General features: G+C 44.1%; 1 protein-coding gene across 5 annotated transcripts in view; it reads left to right on the forward strand.

Annotated features, from left to right (window-relative positions):
• Window positions 1–19,083, forward strand: part of LOC144511333 (F-actin-uncapping protein LRRC16A-like) — a 380,857-nt gene that overhangs the window by 343,230 nt on the left and 18,544 nt on the right. For all 5 annotated transcript variants that reach the window (XM_078241629.1, XM_078241637.1, XM_078241604.1 and 2 more), the window contains 3 exons: window positions 2,903–3,326; window positions 16,284–16,365; window positions 18,869–19,072. In XM_078241629.1, the coding sequence (XP_078097755.1) occupies window positions 2,903–3,326; window positions 16,284–16,365; window positions 18,869–19,072 (710 nt within the window). The remainder of the gene's footprint in view (window positions 1–2,902; window positions 3,327–16,283; window positions 16,366–18,868; window positions 19,073–19,083) is intronic.

The raw sequence follows: 19,083 nt of genomic DNA on the forward strand, positions 1-19,083 counted from the left end.
AGTGCATGATTCCAACATCTGCAATAAATTGGAGTAAAACGTGATGATGTAAATAGATCTTCCTTTCGTAAGGATTCCGATATGATGTTCATAAGATTGCATCTGCCATATTTCCAAAATATTGTATCAAAGTTTCACCTGTTACAGGAAATAATGCTGAAGTTCTCCCAGGATCCTGCAGCCTCTTCCCTGGAAAGGAAATATTTTTGAAATATAGATCTCTGGCCTTTCTCCATACGATATTTCATAGTGACATAATTTTTCCTTCATTGGCTTCTGGTCAAAAGCATCTTGATTTTAAAATCCTCACCCCTCTCTATCTCGGTAATCTCCTTCAAGATCTGTGTTCCTTTAATTCTGGCCTCTTGTGCTTCCTCTTGTGCTACACCTTTAGTTGCCTAGGTCCCAAACTCTGGAATATCCTTCCTACACCTCTCTGCCCCTCTATCTCGCTTTGCTCCTTTAAGACATTCCTTAAAACCAAACATTTGGCCATGTGATCTCATATCTTCTTATGTGGCTTAGTGTCATGATTTGTTTTATGATGCTCCTGTGAAGTGCTGTGGGACATTTTTTTTTAATTCATTCATGGGACATGGGCATTGTTGGCTGGCCAGCATTTATTGCCCATCCCTATTTGTCCTTGAGAAGGTGGTGGTGAGCTGTCTTCTTGAATCGCTGCAGTCCAGTTCTGTGAGTTGACCCATGATGCCGTTAGGGAGGGAATTCCAGGATTTTGACCCAGTGACTGCTATGTTAATAGCACTGTAAAAATATTAGTTATTAGTTTATTTAGTTATGAAACTTAACATTGACTCATTGGTCAAAAAAATAACCAAAACCGAGATTGTAGAATTCCACTTAGATTGGCCTTTATCTGATTGGGCACTAGCAAGGAAAGTTGGAGCTTTTCTTTGAACCAATGTGTAAACAATATAAGTACTCCGCAAGGCAGCTACTTGGAATAACTTTCATGCTTTTACCAAACATTTGGAGGAGATTTTTCGGTGGTTGGGAATGGTGACAAGGGCAGAGAATTGAGGGGGAGTCCCAACAGTATTTCCCAGCTCAATTGTCCCCTGCCTCCCACCACCCTATTATTAATAATACATCAACATATACTTAGGGGGCCTCCCTGCTGTATCATCCCCCCCATATTTGATTTGATTTATTATTGTCACATGTATTAACATACAGTAAAAAGTATTGTTTCTTGGGTGCTATACAGACAAAGCATACTGTTCATAGAGAAGGAAACAAGAGAGTGCAGAATGTAGTGTTACAGTCATAGCTAGGGTGTAGAGAAAGATCAACTTAATGCGAGGTAGGTCCATTCAAAAGTCTGATGGCAGCAGGGAAGAAGCTGTTCTTGAGTCGGTTGTACATGACCTCAGACTTTTGTATCTTTTTCCCGACGGAAGAAGGTGGAAGAGAGAATGTCTGGGGTGCATGGGGTCCTTAATTCTGGTGGCTGCTTTGCCGAGGCAGCAGGAAGTGTAGACCGAGTCAATGGATGGGAGGCTGGTTTGCGTGATAGATTGGGCTACATTCACAACCTTTTGTAGTTTCTTGCAGTCTTGGGCAGAGCAGGAGCCATACCAAGCTGTGATACAACCAGAAAACATGCTTTCTTTGGTGCATCTGTAAAAGTTGGTGAGAGTTGTAGCTGACATACCAAATTTCCTTAGTGTTCTGAGAAAGTAGAGGCGTTGGTGGGCTTTCTTAACTATAGTGTCGGCATGGGGGGGACCAGGACAGGTTGTTGGTGATCTGGACCTAAAAACTTGAAGCTCTGGACCATTGCTACATCGTCCCCGTAGATGTAGACAGAGCCATGTTCTCCACTACACTTCCTGAAGTCGATGACAATCTCCTTCGTTTTGTTGACATTGAGGGAGAGATTATTGTCGTCACCAGATTCTTTGTCTCATTCCTGTACTCTGTCTCGTCATTGTCTTTCCCAACACCACCCCAACCCCCCCACAATATCTGGAGTATTCATTTGTAACTGAAAACTGCATTTTCCCCAGTAATTCATGGCTAGCATCAGAATAATATTACAACCCAAATAAGGGTAACGGAGGACCATTATGTTGAGAGTATGCAATCTTCCATGCACTTTTCCATGATGAAATTACAGCATATTTCTGAGGTTTTATCAATGCAAACTCATTCCAGGATGTGAAAGATAAGATTTGACAGATGAGGAAGATGTTAACCCAAATTGATAAATTAGCGCTTTGTTCTTTGGTACCATCCCCCCCGTGCTGATAGTTATAGTTTCTAAAATTAATGCACATCATCAAGATGACAATGTAAAATAACTCTGAATTCATCACACAGTGCAATTCACCCAACTGTTCATACATCTAGCCGTACTCAGAAATATTACCCTTTCACCTCTCAAAGCTACCATTATCAGGTGTTTTACAAATAATACACACTGCACACTGTTGTTCTGGTCCATTAAATTGGAACTAGAGTAGGCCAGTATTTGATTTTCCTGTAAAGTTGTATATTTTAAATGTCATATACTGTAATGTTGAAGAATTTAAAATAAGTGTATTATGGAACTACTGAACACATTACATTGACTCCTAAACCCACCCAAAGCAACCTGGCTTGCTCAGAGGTTTTTGGGTTACTTTTCCTCCCTATCTAAGTCATTAAGTGCATTCCACAGATTAGCAGGGTTGGTAGAAGATCTGCTTCTAGTTTCCTGACCAGTGGCTAGAAGATGGGCAGATGAACAAAGATTCACACCTCTGTCTTAACACACTCAGCACTACTTATTGATACATCAGTGACTTGGATCAGCAGATCACCTGGTTAAGCTTTTTTCTAGATTCCGTGTGCCTGAAAAAAAAAACTACAAATTATCTTTTGAAATTTCATGTTGCAGGAGACTGTCACTCAGGAGCTCAGATTCCCTGGATTCCGGTGATTCAGATGACAAAAAGAGGAAGGACTCCAAAAAAACTAGTTTCCTAAATTTAATTAAATCGCGGTCCAGCAAATCTGAACGGCCGCAGACCGTAGTTGTTCCAGAAGAGCCATCATCACCCAAGGGAATTATGAAGAGTCCAGCCACAGACCTAACTAAGAGGGAATCAAAGCAGATGGAACAAAATGGCAGCACAGAACACTTGGAGGAGCACAAAACACCCGATTCTGTGGATTCTGTGTTTGAGGATCCAGGGAAGGCAGAGAAGTTGGACAGCAAAAGCAGTCCACAAGGTGGCCGTTGGTATGGGGTCCAAGTTATGGGCAGCGGACTCCTGGCAGAGTTTAAAGCTAAACAAGAGAAACGGGCGGCTGTGCAAAAGGTAATCAGGAATGTATCTCATAATTTCTAATTAGTCATGAGGTAATATTGGTCTCCACTCTTTAGATACTTACGATCATTTTAATAAGTCTGTAACTTGCTGAGGCCAAAGTTATGTGCCTGTTGCCAGAAATTTAATTGAAATCTATATTAATTTCCAGTTGCAAAATAAGCTGTGTAAGTATCCTCCACGCAAAAATTGCATTAGGTAATGCAATTCTGTCCTTGTCCCATGCAATTTTGGCAGTAAATTATTTACAACACTCTATTTAAATCTCAGGTATTCATGACTAACAGAGGTTGTTGACTTTATAACTACAAATGAACTGACTCCCAGTGATTTAGAAGAACAAATCACTAAGGGCACTGAAAAATATACACTTTTAGCAACTCTTATTTAAAAAGTGGGCTATTTGCTTCTGCCTTGCAAGAGTTCCACACCTGATTAAATTATTTATGCTACCGTCATGTATGTATCTGGCTTTCCTCTCGTTGGGGAGTTTCTGTCAAGAGGGTTGTTAATTTTAAATCCTCTTGTGTGGTAACAGAAGAGGTTGAGAAAAGTGTATTTAATAAGGGGGTTGTTGGGGTGTGAAATGCTTTGCCTCAGGAATAGCTGAGACAGAAATCATTGTATCTTTGAAGCAAAAAGTAGATCAAGATTTGGAACAAAGGAAGGTGCAGGGAGGCAGGCAGCATGGCACTGGGATTTGTTATGGATTGCTCTAGCCAAAAGACTGACACAATTCATCAAATACCTTTTTTCAGTACTGTAACCACCTGGACTCCTGAGTTCTGGAAGAATGTAGCTGTAAAGGTTAAGTCATGTCTTGTGTCTTTTGATATTGCATGTATCTGGATCAACAACAGACTAACAGAGGTTGTTGACTTTATAGCTACAAATGAACTGACTCCCAGTGATTTAGAAGAACAAATCACTAAGGGCAGTAAAATTTATTATAAACAGGGGGGTAAACACAACAAATTACTTGTATCTCTGGTAGCCAGTTAATATATGAAAATGAGGAACTTGTTCCTTAATCATTTGACTTCCATGTACAAATATTTGAGCCTCAAATGTCAAGAAATCAACTGGGATTTTAGAATGGTTTTAAACACTCCAGCTAATTTACTTGACATTCAAGCACAACAGTTTCCCAGATAATGTAACTATACCAACTTATTCTGGACTGCGCACCTCAGGATCTAAAGGTTGTTAGATCACTGACCTTGGAGAGTGAGATTCTTCTTGTGATCACTGCAAGTCTGGGTATTTTTTTACACCTTTTTCTTTCCAAATCTGTTGCTGGCCAGAAAGATATATATATAGATGTATTTTTTTTCTTAATTTCTCACAGTTCAGCAGCTGCTTTATTCCTTTTTTAAAAAACTTATACTGTCAGCAGAATATGTGACTGTCCTTGAACAACCTAGCAGGCTCCTGTCTGACTACCATATATCCTTTCCCAGGGCAGCTTAAGCAATAAAGAAGTTGGTATTGCTTTTCAATTATAGCCCAAAGATCTTTGTTCAATTGGTGTTTTGTTCCAATCAATCATGGGTAGATTGACAATCCTAAATTAGTGTACTTGTATTTTTGTTGCAATTATATTGGCTGTGCATGAATTATTCTTCCTTTGCTTTCCATGTGTTAACCTGTTATGCTCTTTTATCTTCCAATTACCTTTTCAATTCAGAATTTCAAGCCAGTACTTTCATTCCTGACATGCAAACCATAATAGTTTCCATTCCATTGGGCACATTTAACTCTACTGAGGAGGTACCAAAAGATCCATAACAAAAATCCTCATATCTTTCGAAGTGTTTTAATTGACGTGTGATCTGTAGAGTCATTGAACCCCTCTCAATTTGCAAATATCTTAATTTAGCACTTTTTACAGATTTCATATTTACTTTTGGGTCTTCTCACTGGTTCAGTCTCTCGCATAAGTAGATCTAGCATCCTTTACAATCAGGAGTTTTGTCCAATAGTATGGTCCAAGAGACTGTAGCAAAGAACTGTGGGTGGAATTCTCCCAAAAGAATTCTCAGTGTCGAATTCGCCTGAAAACTGGAGTAATTCATGCTGGGTTTTTTTCAGTGGGAGTTCAGAGAAGAATCTCCCACACTCTGGGCCCTATTTTACAATAAACGGGCGCGGAAACGAGTTAAAGTCGGGTGTGAGGCCATTAACGCGATCTGCACCTGCGTCCACGCAGATGGCCACGTTACCGAAACCCAGGAATGGCGGCGATCCAATTCGGCCTCAAAACGGGCGCAATGGCGATTTAAATGCACTTGCATGCATTTCAATTGAATTAATGAACTGCCCGCCCAACTTTATCAGCATTTCCCCCTTCACTGCCACATTCGCCGATCCGGAATCGTGCCAAAATGAATCTGCTGAATAAAAGTCTGAATCGAGCGCTCCAGCTGCTGAAGAGCGAGTTCAGTACTTCCAACGGCTCCCTGACTCAGATCAGTGGTGGGGGGTAGGGGGGAGGTGGGTCAGATCATTCTGTGGTTGGGGGGGAGGGGAGTGAGGCCAGATCGTTGTCTGGCTGGGGGGGGGAGGCGGGTCAGATGTATCTCTGGTGGGGAGGGGTCTGGTAGGTGGAGGCCTGATTGTTCTCCGGTTTGGAGGGGGGGCAGTGGGGGGCGATCATTGTCTGGTGGTGGGGGGGGGGAGGCCCGATCGTTGTCTGGGGGGGGAGGGGGGGTCCGATCGTTGTCTGGTGGTAGGGAGGGGGGAGGCCTGACCGTTGTCTGGGGGGGGGGTCCGATCGTTGTCTGGTGGTCGGGAGGGGGGGGGGCGATCGTTGTCTGGGGGCGGGGTGGGGGAGGGCTAATCGTTGTCTGGTGGGAAGGGAGGAGGAGGCGGGTCAGATGTTCCTCGGAGGGGGTGAGGCCAGACCATTCTCTGGGGGGGGTGGAGAGATGAGTGAGGCCAGATCGTTCTCTGAGGGGGGGGTGGAGGGAGGTGGGTAAGATGTATCTCTGGTGGGGGGGGGGGGGGAAGGCCCGATCGCTCACTGGTGGAGGGCGGATGGATCTCTGGTGAGGAGGGGGGACAGGGTGGATCCGCTGCCACACTGCAAGCGATCGGTGGGGGGGAGGAAGTGGGCAGGGGTCGCAATCAGTCTGAGTAGCGGCGGGGGGTGGATAAGGGGGACAGTGATGCGTGTATGCACCATCGTTCCCGCTTGTCGCCCTCGGGCCGCTTTCTGCAGCCTGGGAATGATCTGACACGGGCGCGCTTTTTCAAATTTTTTTCCAACTGCGCTTGCGCAGTTCAGAGCTCCGATCGTTTCGGCCGCGCTAAGCCCCGCCCACAACGCAAATGGGACCCGCAATTTTTTTTCAGGCTGAGTGCGTATGGGGGACGCCTGAGAACAGATTTCCAAGTCGGATCTGAATTGTGCCCAGATTCAGCACTTAGAATGAAAATGGTAAAATCAGGCCCTCCGTGTTCTGCAGAGGCCACCAACATGAATATCATTAGATTTCAGTGGGCTGGAGAGGCTAAAATCAGCGCACTGAGCAGGCCTCTGTCAGTGCCGGGATCGGCGCATGCGCAGTAGCCCTGCACTGATGGCCTCCCGATTGCTGGCCAGCTCAATCGCTGGCTCCCCCGACCATTCCTGGGCGCAGCCCGGAGCACCCCCCCTCTCTCCCTGTCCACCCGATCTCCAACACCCCTCCAGCAGTCCCAATCTCCCCCTCCCCCCCCCAAAGCAGACTGATGGACAATGCTAAGGTGCCCCCTGGCAGTGCCAAGAGGCACAGGATGGCATTGCCAGGGTGCCAATGTCCAGGGGACACCCTCCCTCCTGCCACCCAACCCTCTGGGGGGCCCCCAATTGCCCCCCCCCTTCACTCCAGTGGGGTTGGGTCGCTAGCTTCCCAAAAGTGGGGAGCTACTGTAATCCCCACTGGAGTGAACCACTCTGGTGGGGAAGGGAGGTGGGGGGGGGGGGGGGGGGGGGGGGGGGAGGCGATGCTAGCAGACCCGGAGACTCCAGTCCCGGGCCCGCTAATCACATTCACATTGTATTAAAATGACCATGTTAATGGTCTTTGTGCCTCCCTGCCGATTTCCAGCGCAGAGCAGACATTGCCGGAAATCCAGCGTTGGGAGATGCTAGCGGGGCACGAACCCCGTGGCACCCCACCCAATTTGAATGGGCGGCACGGGGGTACAGTGGTTAGCACTGCTCCCTCACAGTGCCAGGGACCTGTGTTCGATTCCCGGCTTGGATCACTGTCTACGCGGAACACCTTCTCCCCATGTCTGCATGGGTTTCCTCCAGGTGCTCCAGTTTCCTCCCACAGCCCAAAAGGCGTGCTGGTTAGGTGCATTGGCCATGCTCAGTGTACCTGAACAGGCGCCGGAGTGTGGCGACTAGCGGATTTTCACAGTAACATCATTGCAGTGTTAATGTAAACCTACTTGTGACAATAATAAATAAAATAAGTCGGCCATCGCGACAGTCTCCCAGCGCGCTGCACTATAAAGTTGGTGCAGTAGGATGGGAGAGTTGCAGCTTGTGTATGTGAACTGGATACTATAATCTTACAATGTGCACTTAGGACTTTCAGAGCTCTTCTGTCAAATGAAGTTTTTGTGAGACACAGCCTAATGAGAATCATTTCATAGAAACACACATAGAAAATAGAAGCAAGAATAGACCATTCGGCCCTTCGAGCCTGCTCCTCCATTCATTATGATCATGGCTGATCATCAAATTCAATGCCCTAATCTCACTTTCCCCCCCATATCCCTTGATCCCTATAGCTTCAAGAGCTCTATCTAATTTCTTCTTGAAATCACACAAAGTTTTGGCCTCAACTACTTTCTGTAAGCTCCCTATTTTACAATCAGTGAGCACACAGCATAACATTATACCTTACTTCAATTTAATTATATTTCTCGGAGCACGACTTGCCAAACTGCTCTTATAAACAAGCTAAGCAATTTGTCTGCTCAGTACTCTGATTTTGATCATCTCTAAGATTTGGATAATAGATTTATTTTCCTTCCCAGACCTTATCAAGCTGACTGTAGAACATGGGTGTTTTTCTGTTGTTTCCGAGTTGGCCAGAAAGCCAGGGGAATAACCATAATCTGCCTCCCAGCTCTTTCTGTCTGCAGGTTGACCAATATTGTTGGCGATTAAACTTGCTACTGACTTCATTCGTCTCCTCCTCTTCTCCCCCCCCCCCCCCCCCCCAAGGGAATACCTAGAGGCTACCTCCTCTGTCCAGAATAATTCTATATTTTACTATTTCTCTAAGTGAATTACCTGTCGTATTATCCATAGTCAGTTGATGAGAAGAAGCAATAACAATTGAATTAGCAGAGAATTGATATAAATTCACTCTATACAGCCATCTAGAGGCTAGGCTCTTTAAATGCATTGCAGCAGATGACAAAGCATAATAATGACAGTGCAGTTCGCAATTGTACTTGTTGACACAAATAACAGGACTAAACATTATAATAGCAAGGAGAAAAGTTTTTGGGCAGATAGTGCATGAGCTACAGAAGATATTTGATAAACCTTTGATATGAACTTTTTCTATGTAAGTGCTATAACAATTTGTATATGCTTTTGTTACTGCTGAATGAGAAGGAGATGTCTTGCCATGTGAAATGCATGTATCTTAAGTTGGGATTCATTTTACCCAAAATATTTTTTCTGTATCTGCTGATACTGCCTGCTTTGCATTTTTGGCATTTTCTGATCTGTTGCAGATTTCAGGATACAGTATTATTTTTAACCCTTGGCTATTCAAGTACTGTAAATTTTGAAATGAAAGGCATTCAGGACACTTGTGCCACTTTGAACCAGCTTTGTTAAGCATGAGACCTCCGGATATATTGGGGTAGAGTTTCCACTTTTGGGCTCTATCAGAAAATTGTACCCGGGATGTGTTTAAAATCATGTTGTTATTTCAAGTTTGTGCTAAAATTAATTGGCGTAACCACCAAGTTAAATATTTCACAAATCATAAGAATCCGCTGTATATGGGAGATTTTTTTTCTTTTCCATTAAGAAGTATTCCTTGATGCATTCAAGCGTGATAACCTGATGCAGTCTTACTAATGCAGCCAAAAATTAATTGGTGCACATAGTCAGTTTCTTAGAACATTAAATACTTTTTGATATGAGAAATGTTTTAAAACATGCCCACGAGTGTTTGTTGTCCTAAGAAAATGAACACAATTTGAAACACCTCCCTGAACTGGACGAATTTTACAATTTCAACCTGATTTTGAGGACAGGACTCAATTCTGGCCAACTGTGTCTTGAACCAGTGTAAAAGATTGCAAAAACACAAACATAAAGGGCAAAAGTTGTTTATGTTTAAAGTTCCCTAATCATTTACTCTGAATTTGTCTGATTCTGATTGGTTATACTGCTAAAATTAGCAGTAACAGAAACCCATTTTCTAAAAGATGGGACAGGAATAATGATACCTACAAGCTACAGATCAAATGCTTTTGTCAGATAGCTATCCCCTAGATGTTTATGTCTTACTGCATTAATTGGAGATGTCAGACTTGTGTGAAATGTGAATTGCTATTCAACTAAGCTTCTGCCAAGATAGAGCTGTCTTTGATGCTAAGAAATTGCCTTGCTGACTTCAAAATCCATTTCGAGTAATAGTTTTCATTAATTATGGAGGGCAATTTTTCATCTTCCTTTGTACCAGCTAGAATATGCAAAAGAGGAATAAATCTAGATCGGCAATCATTGCTCTTCAGTTTCCACTTTACTTTGTTCTTACACTGATGAGGAGTTTATTGAGGCTTCATGGAGTTGGTTTGTCACATAAAAATTTATGTCGTTGACTCATGGTCCAGCCTCTTATGGAAGAGAATTGCTCACGGTTTGTACTGGGCTTTGGTAGTAAAATGGTAAGGAGTTCTGTGAAGTACCGAATTTGGCCATACTTTCTCAAAGAACAAAGAAAATTACAGCACAGGAACAGGCCCTTCGTCCCTCCAAGCCTGCACCGACCATGCTGCCCGACGTAACTAAAACCCCCTACCCTTCTGGGGACCATATCCCTCTATTCCCATCCTATTCATGTATTTGTCAAGATGCCCTTTAAAAGTCCCTACCGTATCCGCTTCCACTACCTCGCTCGGCAGCGAGTTCCAGGCACCCACTACTCTCTGTGTAAAAAATCTGCCTCGTACATCTCCTTTAAACCTTGCCCCTCGCACCGTAAACCTATGCCCCCTAGTAATTGACTCTTCCACCCTGGGAAAAAGCTTCTGACCATCCACTCTGTCCATGCCTCTCATAATCTTGTAAACTTCCATCAGGTCTCCCCTCAACCTTCGTCGCTCTAGTGAGAACAAATCAAGTTTCTCCAACCTCTCCTCATAGCTAATGCCCTCCATACCAGGCAACATCTTGGGAAATCATTTGCCCTTTCTTCTGCATAATCTTTATAAAAGCCTGATTTTTTTTTTTAAAATTTCAGCTTGATCAATGTTGTCTGTTAATGTGATTTTTATGCAGTCTGTGGTGGCAATCTTACCCAAACAATTCTAAGTGCCGAACAAGCATGAAAATGGGAGATAATTGCACCCATTTTTTTTCAGTGAGCTTTCAGACACAATCATATGGCACTTAGTGCAAAACAAGAGGCAAAGTGTGATTCACGCCAGCAGGGGGAGTGGATGGAGTCTATTCTCGCTAGAAAGCTGGCTGCTCACACTGGAGGGCACTATCACACATGCACAGATCTCTCTGTTCTGTGCAACAGAACACTGAGATCTCTCAGGCTCCCCAGCCCCTTGGATATCACCCCCACACAACCCTCCCACCCCACACCAGCCGATTACTGCCCCAAAGCCCGCCCGGGCTTATCGCCCCCAACCCCACACAGCCAATTGAAACCCCCCCCCCCCCCAAACTATGGCCTCGATGATCACAGCCTTGGCCAACCCCCGGTTGCAGAGTGCACAGCTCCCCTCACAATCCCTCAGGCCCTGCTCAGTGGGCAGTGCAAGGGTACTCAATGGGCAGTGCAAGGCTGGCAATGCCAGGATCCCAGGATGAAACTGCACAAGGGTACCCCCACCCCTCCCCCAACCTTCGGGAGGGCCTCAATGGCCTCCCGTACCACCGGCAAGGCCACCGCGTCAAATCCCCATTGATGGTGACTATACCTGATCCTCGCCGGTGAGAACCTTCACCAGTGAGGCTATTAAGATAAGTGAGCCCAGATGATTCCATCTTGGCCTAACTAATTATATTTAAATTCAAATTTCAATACTAAAATCAGCCTTGCCCCTTTCCCAGGTGCAAGGCTGATCATGCTGTCAATCCATGGCTGGTAAGATAGTGTGAAGCGAGTAACCAGGCACCAACCTGGTTTTTCAGCTCTCTTGCGATCTTACTGGTTTGTCCCGCCCATAGACGGAGGAGCGGGCAGAGAGGGGAGTGATTTTTGGAGGGCAGAACTGGAAAATAAGACTAGCTGAATTTATTTTTATTTACTTTTTTCGGGAGTTTTTTGTTTTTTTTCCTGAGCAACAGGAAACCGGAAATAGGTCGCAGGGAGACCTGGGACGGTTTTTTACCCAATAAATTTGAACGGGGAGGTAACCCGAGACTCTACACATGTAGAGTCTCCCACCCTCCCCCCTCCTCTAACCTAAAAAAAAAAGACTCTGTATGAGAGCAGGTGAATTTGTTTTCTTTTTTTTTCTTTTTCTTTTCTCTTTCGTTTCTTAGTAAGGGAAGTTAGCAAGGATGTCAGTGCAGGCAGTGCAATGTTCCTCCTGTGGGATGTTTGAGGTGAGGGACACCATTAGTGCCCCAGCTGAGTACACCTGTAGGAAGTGCACCCAATTCCAGCTCCTTGAAGACCGTGTTAGGGATCTGGAGCTGGAACTGGATGAACTCTGGATCATTCGGGAGGCAGAGACAGTTATAGATAAAAGCTACAGGGAGGTTCATACTCCGAGGAATGAGGATACTTGGGTGACTGTTAGAAGGGATAAAAAGCAGTCAGTGCAGCGATCCCCTGTGGCCGTTCCTCTGTATAACAAGTATATCGTTTTGGATAGTGTTGGGGAGGACGACTTACCAGGGGTAATCCATGGGGTACAGGTCTCTGGCACAGAGTCTGTCCCTGTTGCTCAGAAGGGAAAGGGGGGGAGAGGAGTAGAGCATTAGTCATTGGGGACTCCATAGTTAGGGGGATAGATAGGAGATTCTGTGGGAACGAGAGGGACTCGCGGTTGGTGTGTTGCCTCCCAGGTGCCAGAGTCTGTGATGTCTCGGATCGTGTTTTCGAGATCCTTAAAGGGGAGGGGGACCAGCCCCAAGTTGTGGTTCACATAGGCACCAATGACATAGGTAGGAAAAGGGATGGGGATGTAAGGCAGAAATTCAGGGAGTTAGGGTGGAAGCTTAGGGCTAGAACAAATAGAGTTGTTATCTCTGGTTTGTTACCCGTGCCACGTGATAGTGAGGAGAGGAATAGGGAGAGAGAGCAGTTGAACACGTGGCTACAGGAATGGTGCAGGAGGGAAGGATTCAGATACCTGGATAATTGGGCTCATTCTGGGGTAGGTGGGACCTCTACAAACGGGATGGTCTTCACCTGGACCAGAGCGGTACCAATATCCTGGGGGGGAAATTTGCTAATGCTCTTCGGGAGGGTTTAAACTAATTCGGCAGGGGGATGGGAACCTGAATTGTTGCTCCAGTGTACAGGAGGATGTGAGTGGTGAGGTCATGAATAAGGTTTCAAGGTGGAGTGTACCGGCAGGCAGGAAGGTGGTTTGAAGTGTGTCTACTTCAACGCCAGGAGCATCCGGAATAAGGTGGGTAAACTTGCAGCATGGGTTGGTACCTGGGACTTCGATGTTGTGGCCATTTCGGAGACATGGATAGAGCAGGGACAGGAATGGTTGTTGCAGGTTCCGGGGTTTAGATGTTTCAGTAAGATCAGAGAAGGTGGTAAAAGAGGGGGAGGTGTGGTATTGTTAGTCAAGGACAGTATTACGGTGGCAGAAAGGACGTTTGATGAGGACTCGTCTACTGAGGTAGTATGGGCTGAGGTTAAAAACAGGAAAGGAGAGGTCACCCTGTTGGGGGTTTTCTATAGGTCTCCGAAAAGTTCCAGAGATGTAGAGGAAAGGATTGCAAAGATGATTCTGGATAGGAGCGAAAGTAACAGGGTAGTTGTTATGGGGGGCTTTAACTTTACAAATATTGACTGGAAACGCTATAGTTTGAGTACTTTAGATGGGTCAGTTTTTGTCCAATGTGTGCAGGAGGGTTTCCTGACACAGTATGTAGATAGGCCAACAAGAGGCGATGCCACATTAGATTTGGTACTGGGTAATGAACCAGGCCAGGTGTTAGATTTGGAGGCAGGTGAGCACTTTGGTGATAGTGACCACAATTCGGTTACATTTACTTTAGCGATGGAAAGGGATAGGTATATACCGCAGGGCAAGTGTTATAGCTGGGGGAAAGGAAATTATGATGCGATTAGGTGAGATTTAGGATGCATAGGATGGGGAAGAAATCTGCAGGGGATGGGCACAATTGAAATGTGGAGCTTGTTCAAGGAACAGCTAATGCGTGTCCTTGATAAGTATGTACCTGTCAGGCAGGGAGGAAGTGGTTGAGCGAGGGAACCGTGGTTTACTAAAGAAGTTGAATCTCTTGTGAAGAGGAAGAAGAAGACTTATGTAAAGATGAGACATGAAGGCTCAGTTAGGGCGCTTGAGAGTTACAAGTTAGCCAGGAAGGACCTAAAGAGAGAGCCTGGAAGAGCCAGGAGGGGACATGAGAAGTCTTTGGCAGGTAGGATCAAGGAAAACCCGAAAGCTTTCTATAGGTATGTCAGGAATAAAAGAATGACTAGGGTAAGATTAGGGCCAGTCAAGGACAGGAGTGGGAAGCTGTGCGTGGAGTCCGAAGGGATAGGAGAGGCGCTAAATGAATATTTTTCGTCTGTATTCACACAGGAAAAAGACAATGTTGTCGAAGAGAATACTGAAATACTGGCTATTAGACTAGACGGGATTGAGGTTCATAAAGAGGAGGTGTTAGCAATTTTGGAAAGTGTGAAAATAGATAAGTCCCCTGGGCCGGATGGGATTTATCCTAGGATTCTCTGGGAGGCTAGGGAGGAGATTACAGAGCCTTTGGCTTTGATCTTTATGTCGTCATTGTCTACAGGAATAGTGCCAGAAGACTGGAGGATAGCAAATGTTGTCCCCTTGTTCAAGAAGGGGAGTAGAGACAACCCTGGTAATTATAGACCAGTGAGCCTTACTTCTGTTATGGGCAAAGTTTTGGAAAGAATTATAAGAGATAGGATTTATAATCATCGAGAAAGGAACAATTTGATTAGGGATAGTCAATATGGTCTTGTGAAAGGTAGGTCGTGCCTCACAAACCTTATTGAGTTCTTTGAGAAGGTGACCAAAGAGGTGGATGAGGGTAAAGCAGTTGATGTGGTGTATATGGATTTCAGTAAAGCGTTTGATAAGGTTCCCCATGGTAGGCTATTGCAGAAAATACGGAGGCATGGGATTGAGGGTGATTTTGCGGTTTGGATCAGAAATTGGCTAGCTGTAAGAAGACAGAGGGTGGTGGTTGATGGGAAATGTTCATCCTGGAGTTCAGTTACTAGTGGTGTACCGCAAGGATCTGTTTTGGGGCCACTGCTGTTTGTCATTTTTATAAATGACCGGGATGAGGGCGTAGTAGGATGGGTTAGTAAATTTGCGGATGACACTAAAGTCGGTGGAGTTGTGGACAGTGCGGAAGGATGTTGCAGGTTACAGAGGGACATAGATAAGCTGCAGAGCTGGGCTGAGAGGTGGCAAATGGAGTTTAATGCGGAAAAGGAATGCAGAGATCTTGGTGTCCAAGTGCATAGATCCCTGAAAGTTGGCACCCAGATTGATAGGGTTGTTAGAAGACGTACAGTGTGTTAGCTTTTATTGGTAGAAGGTTTGAGTTTCGGAGCCATGATGTCATGTTGCAGCTGTACAAAACTCTGGTGCGGCCGCACTTGGAGTACTGCGTACAGTTCTGGTCGCCGCATTATTGGAAGGATGTGGAAGCATTGAAAGGGTGCAGAGGCGATTTACCAGGATGTTGCCTGGTATGGTGGGAAGATCTTATGAGGAAAGGCTGAGTGACTTGAGGCTGTTTTCGTTAGAGAGAAGGTTAAGAGATGACTTAATAGAGGCATACCAGATGATCAGAGGATTAGATAGGGTGGACAGTGTAAGCCTTTTTCCTTGGATGGTGATGGCTAGCACGAGGGGACATTGTTTTAAATTGAGGGGTGATAGATATAGGACAGATGTCAGAGGTAGGTTCTTTTCTCAGAGTAGTAAGGGCGTGGAATGCCCTGCCTGCATGCAACAGTAGTGGACTCGTCAACATTCAGGGCATTTAAAGGGTGTTTGGATAAACATATGGATGATATTGGAATAGTGTAGGTTAGATGGGCTTTAGATTGGTTTCACAGGTCAGCGCAACATCGAGGGCCGAAGGGCCTGTACTGCACTGTAATGTTCGATAGACCAGCGGGACGAGCCGGTAAGATCGCCCCCTGTGTCTTTTCCATTGTGCATCCCACCGAACAGCAGAATCATTGCTCACCCGGTGTCACGTCATACCAGTTACTTTGTGCAAAGGGTCAAGTGTCAGCTTGGCATTGTGTGTAAGATTTCTTAAGGTAGGCACCACAGGTTACGATAACACTTTAAGGTTTAAAAAGCAGCTGTTTGAATAGCGGCAAAAGTTCATTTTAAAATGTAACTCGATCTCTAACAATAATCCGAAAGCCATTCTTGTATTTTTTTGTGTCAGTCCAAAGAACAGCATGTCTGTTACTAAGGAACTGGATTAATGGTTTGATTTGTAGAATGTCTTCAATTTTTCTGTCTTCTCCTCAGAAACTTGAAAATGAAGCTGGAAGCAAGGAGCTAAATGAAAATGTGCCAAATGCAGCAGACCGACCAGACGAAACTGGTAGAGGTGAGCGCAAGTCTGACATACCAATGCCATGAGAAAGTGTATGTTAGCCTTTCATACCTACATACGATAGCTGCACTTTGACTTTATTTACATGCCTGTGTTTAATAATATTTTCCTTCAGGTTTGTATTAGAAATTGCTGTGTCCACCTTTTTAATTCTTGCACATTACATCCTCAACAAAGGTGGATAGATGGGTGTTAATTTTCCAAATACTGCTAATTCTGTGCTTTATCTTTGTAAGAAATGGACAATCAAGTCATTATGAATGAGGTTGGCCTTGTTGGTAACAACAACAGTGTGTAATATAAGGGTGAAATTACGACAAAAACAAGTGTAAAAGCACATGCATTGGATTCACAGGCTAGATGCTGACCACTTATGTTCAGTAAGAGGATTGAGGAAATTACTGTTACTATTAGAATTGAATTTGCAGGTGCGGGGATAAAATCTACAGTCAATTTCTGATAGCAAAACTTTGAAGGCCAGAGAAGGACCAATAACGAGGAGAAGGTGAACATTAATGTAGTTCCAGCATAGAATATTTATCTTACAAAGGTGCAGCAAATTAGACAAATTTCCAATAGATTTGTCACCCATTCCTCATGAATCAGTCAAATCCAGTTGGAGTCACGCAATTGGTGCAGTTTAATTGTGAGCAAATTCAGTCAGAATGTGGAGTATATCCATTAACAGGAACAGAAGGTAATGCAGCCATGCTCCCAGTCAAGGCTGCGGTCCACTCAAATGCAGGACTATTTGAATCAGGGAACATGTACAAAATTGCAAAACTTACCTTAAAATGTACAGATGTATGGGAAGTGAAGTATGTTAACTTGGTTCTTATTCAATCAGTTACTTGCAACCATGTGATATGGAGCAATGCTGGCCACCTCCTTTTGATTTTGCTTTGTTTCTGACTTTGGTTCTGATTGCAACCAAATTGTACTATAAACGATCAGAACTCACTAAGGTCTTGGAAAAAAAATAAGGTCCTGCCATGTCAGAGATTTATTAAAATCAGACCCAAACAATTAGTGGATAGAGAATTGATATATCAAGAGACATTGATAAATTTGCCATCTTAAAACTGAACTTTTTCTACGAAGCCTCAGAACTCCTCGAGCAAAGAGTTCAGCAAGACGCTTTAATCCCTATCTCACCATTCCATACTACAAGAAGTGATTTTGTTCATACTTTGCAGCTTCACTCTCACCATTTCCTTGCCCTTGACTACCCTTTTGTTATATATTTGTTTCTATGTGAAAATCAGGAAAATTGACTGTATGTTGTGAAATCGGGCTGCTAGCAATCTGTACCTTTTGATGTGTTGAAAGTACTCTCCTACTGGGTGATTAAACAGCACTTTCAATCCAGAAGAGAAAGAAGATGCTTAAAACCCTAACTTCTGATTTAGTATAGTTTTACCTTGCATACTGACTCATGCCCACACTGTGTTGTTAAACGTATGTCATTCCCTCAGGCAGAAAGATACGAACGATAGTGAGGCACATAAACATAATGGCCCAATTTTGCTACCATGATAATGGTGAAGTCATCATCATTCACTGCTATTATAGGATAAACTTGACAGCAACTTCTGGAGTTCACACATGCATAGTTAAGTGTGGAAATCTGAGAGCCCCTACCCAGATTAACCTGATCTTTCACTGGGTGTGCCATTGCAGTCCTTGTCAATCGACATGACACTGAAATACTGTAGCAGTATGAATTTTAGATTACTTACCCACTAATTACACGCAAAAGATGCCTGGATAGGTTAGAGTAGGTGCATTTTAGGGACAATTGAGCTTTTAATGGTGCAATAACTGATACTGCTGAACACCAAGTCTGACCCTGAAAAATGAATTTTATAAGTGTGGAGACTCAGTCCCTCGGAACAATATTAATGCTGCAGATTTTTTATAAGGCTTCTTAAATTTCTCCTCTTTATCTCTTTTATTTTGCTCCCTTAGTCCAATCTGCATTTCTTGTATTATTTTGTATCAAGATCTAAGATCAAGATTTATTTCCTGTTGCTTTATTAAATTCTAGCTGTGTAGTCTGTGGGTGTGATCTTATCTACCGTTCATGTCCCGCTGCAGCGAGGTCGGGAATTTGGCACCCAGCCAAATCCCATCGGTGTGAATGGTGGTAACATTCCGGCTTGCGTGTCTCTGGTGTATCCTAAAACGTGGTGTTCGGAGTCGCAGAAGCAGTGTTTATGAAAACCCTTGCTCTTCGATGCTAAAAATCTGACCTACTGCTGAGTATTTTAACCTCCGGACAACATTTGAGTCTGGTGTTCTTATTTAGAACAAATCATTGTTTCTTGGACCAGAAAAGGCACAAATTGTTTAAGATATTGGCATTATTCCAGACAATCCATATCCTGTGTTTTGTTTTTAAAAGAACATGCATTTTCCAACATACATTACCGTTAAATTTAACTTGAGTGCTTTCTAAGTTACATTATTTTCCATAATTTTTGTTTCATTGTGGTAGCCAAGGGCCAGCAAACCCAAAAAGGAGATCCCAGCTTGACTTCACCGGAGAAGCTTACAAAACCTGAACCAAAGATTGAAACAATGAAACCGAAAAGTTCCTCCTCCACTCCTACCAGTCCAAAAACACCCCCTCAAATTCTCAAGCCGAGCAATGTGGGACGACCCAATATTCCTCAAAAGCCTAGGCCCAGCTGGAATACAGGTAAGTGGAAG

Source organism: Mustelus asterias, chromosome 2 (assembly GCF_964213995.1).
Source record: "Mustelus asterias chromosome 2, sMusAst1.hap1.1, whole genome shotgun sequence".
In the NCBI taxonomy this organism is placed as follows: domain Eukaryota; kingdom Metazoa; phylum Chordata; class Chondrichthyes; order Carcharhiniformes; family Triakidae; genus Mustelus; species Mustelus asterias.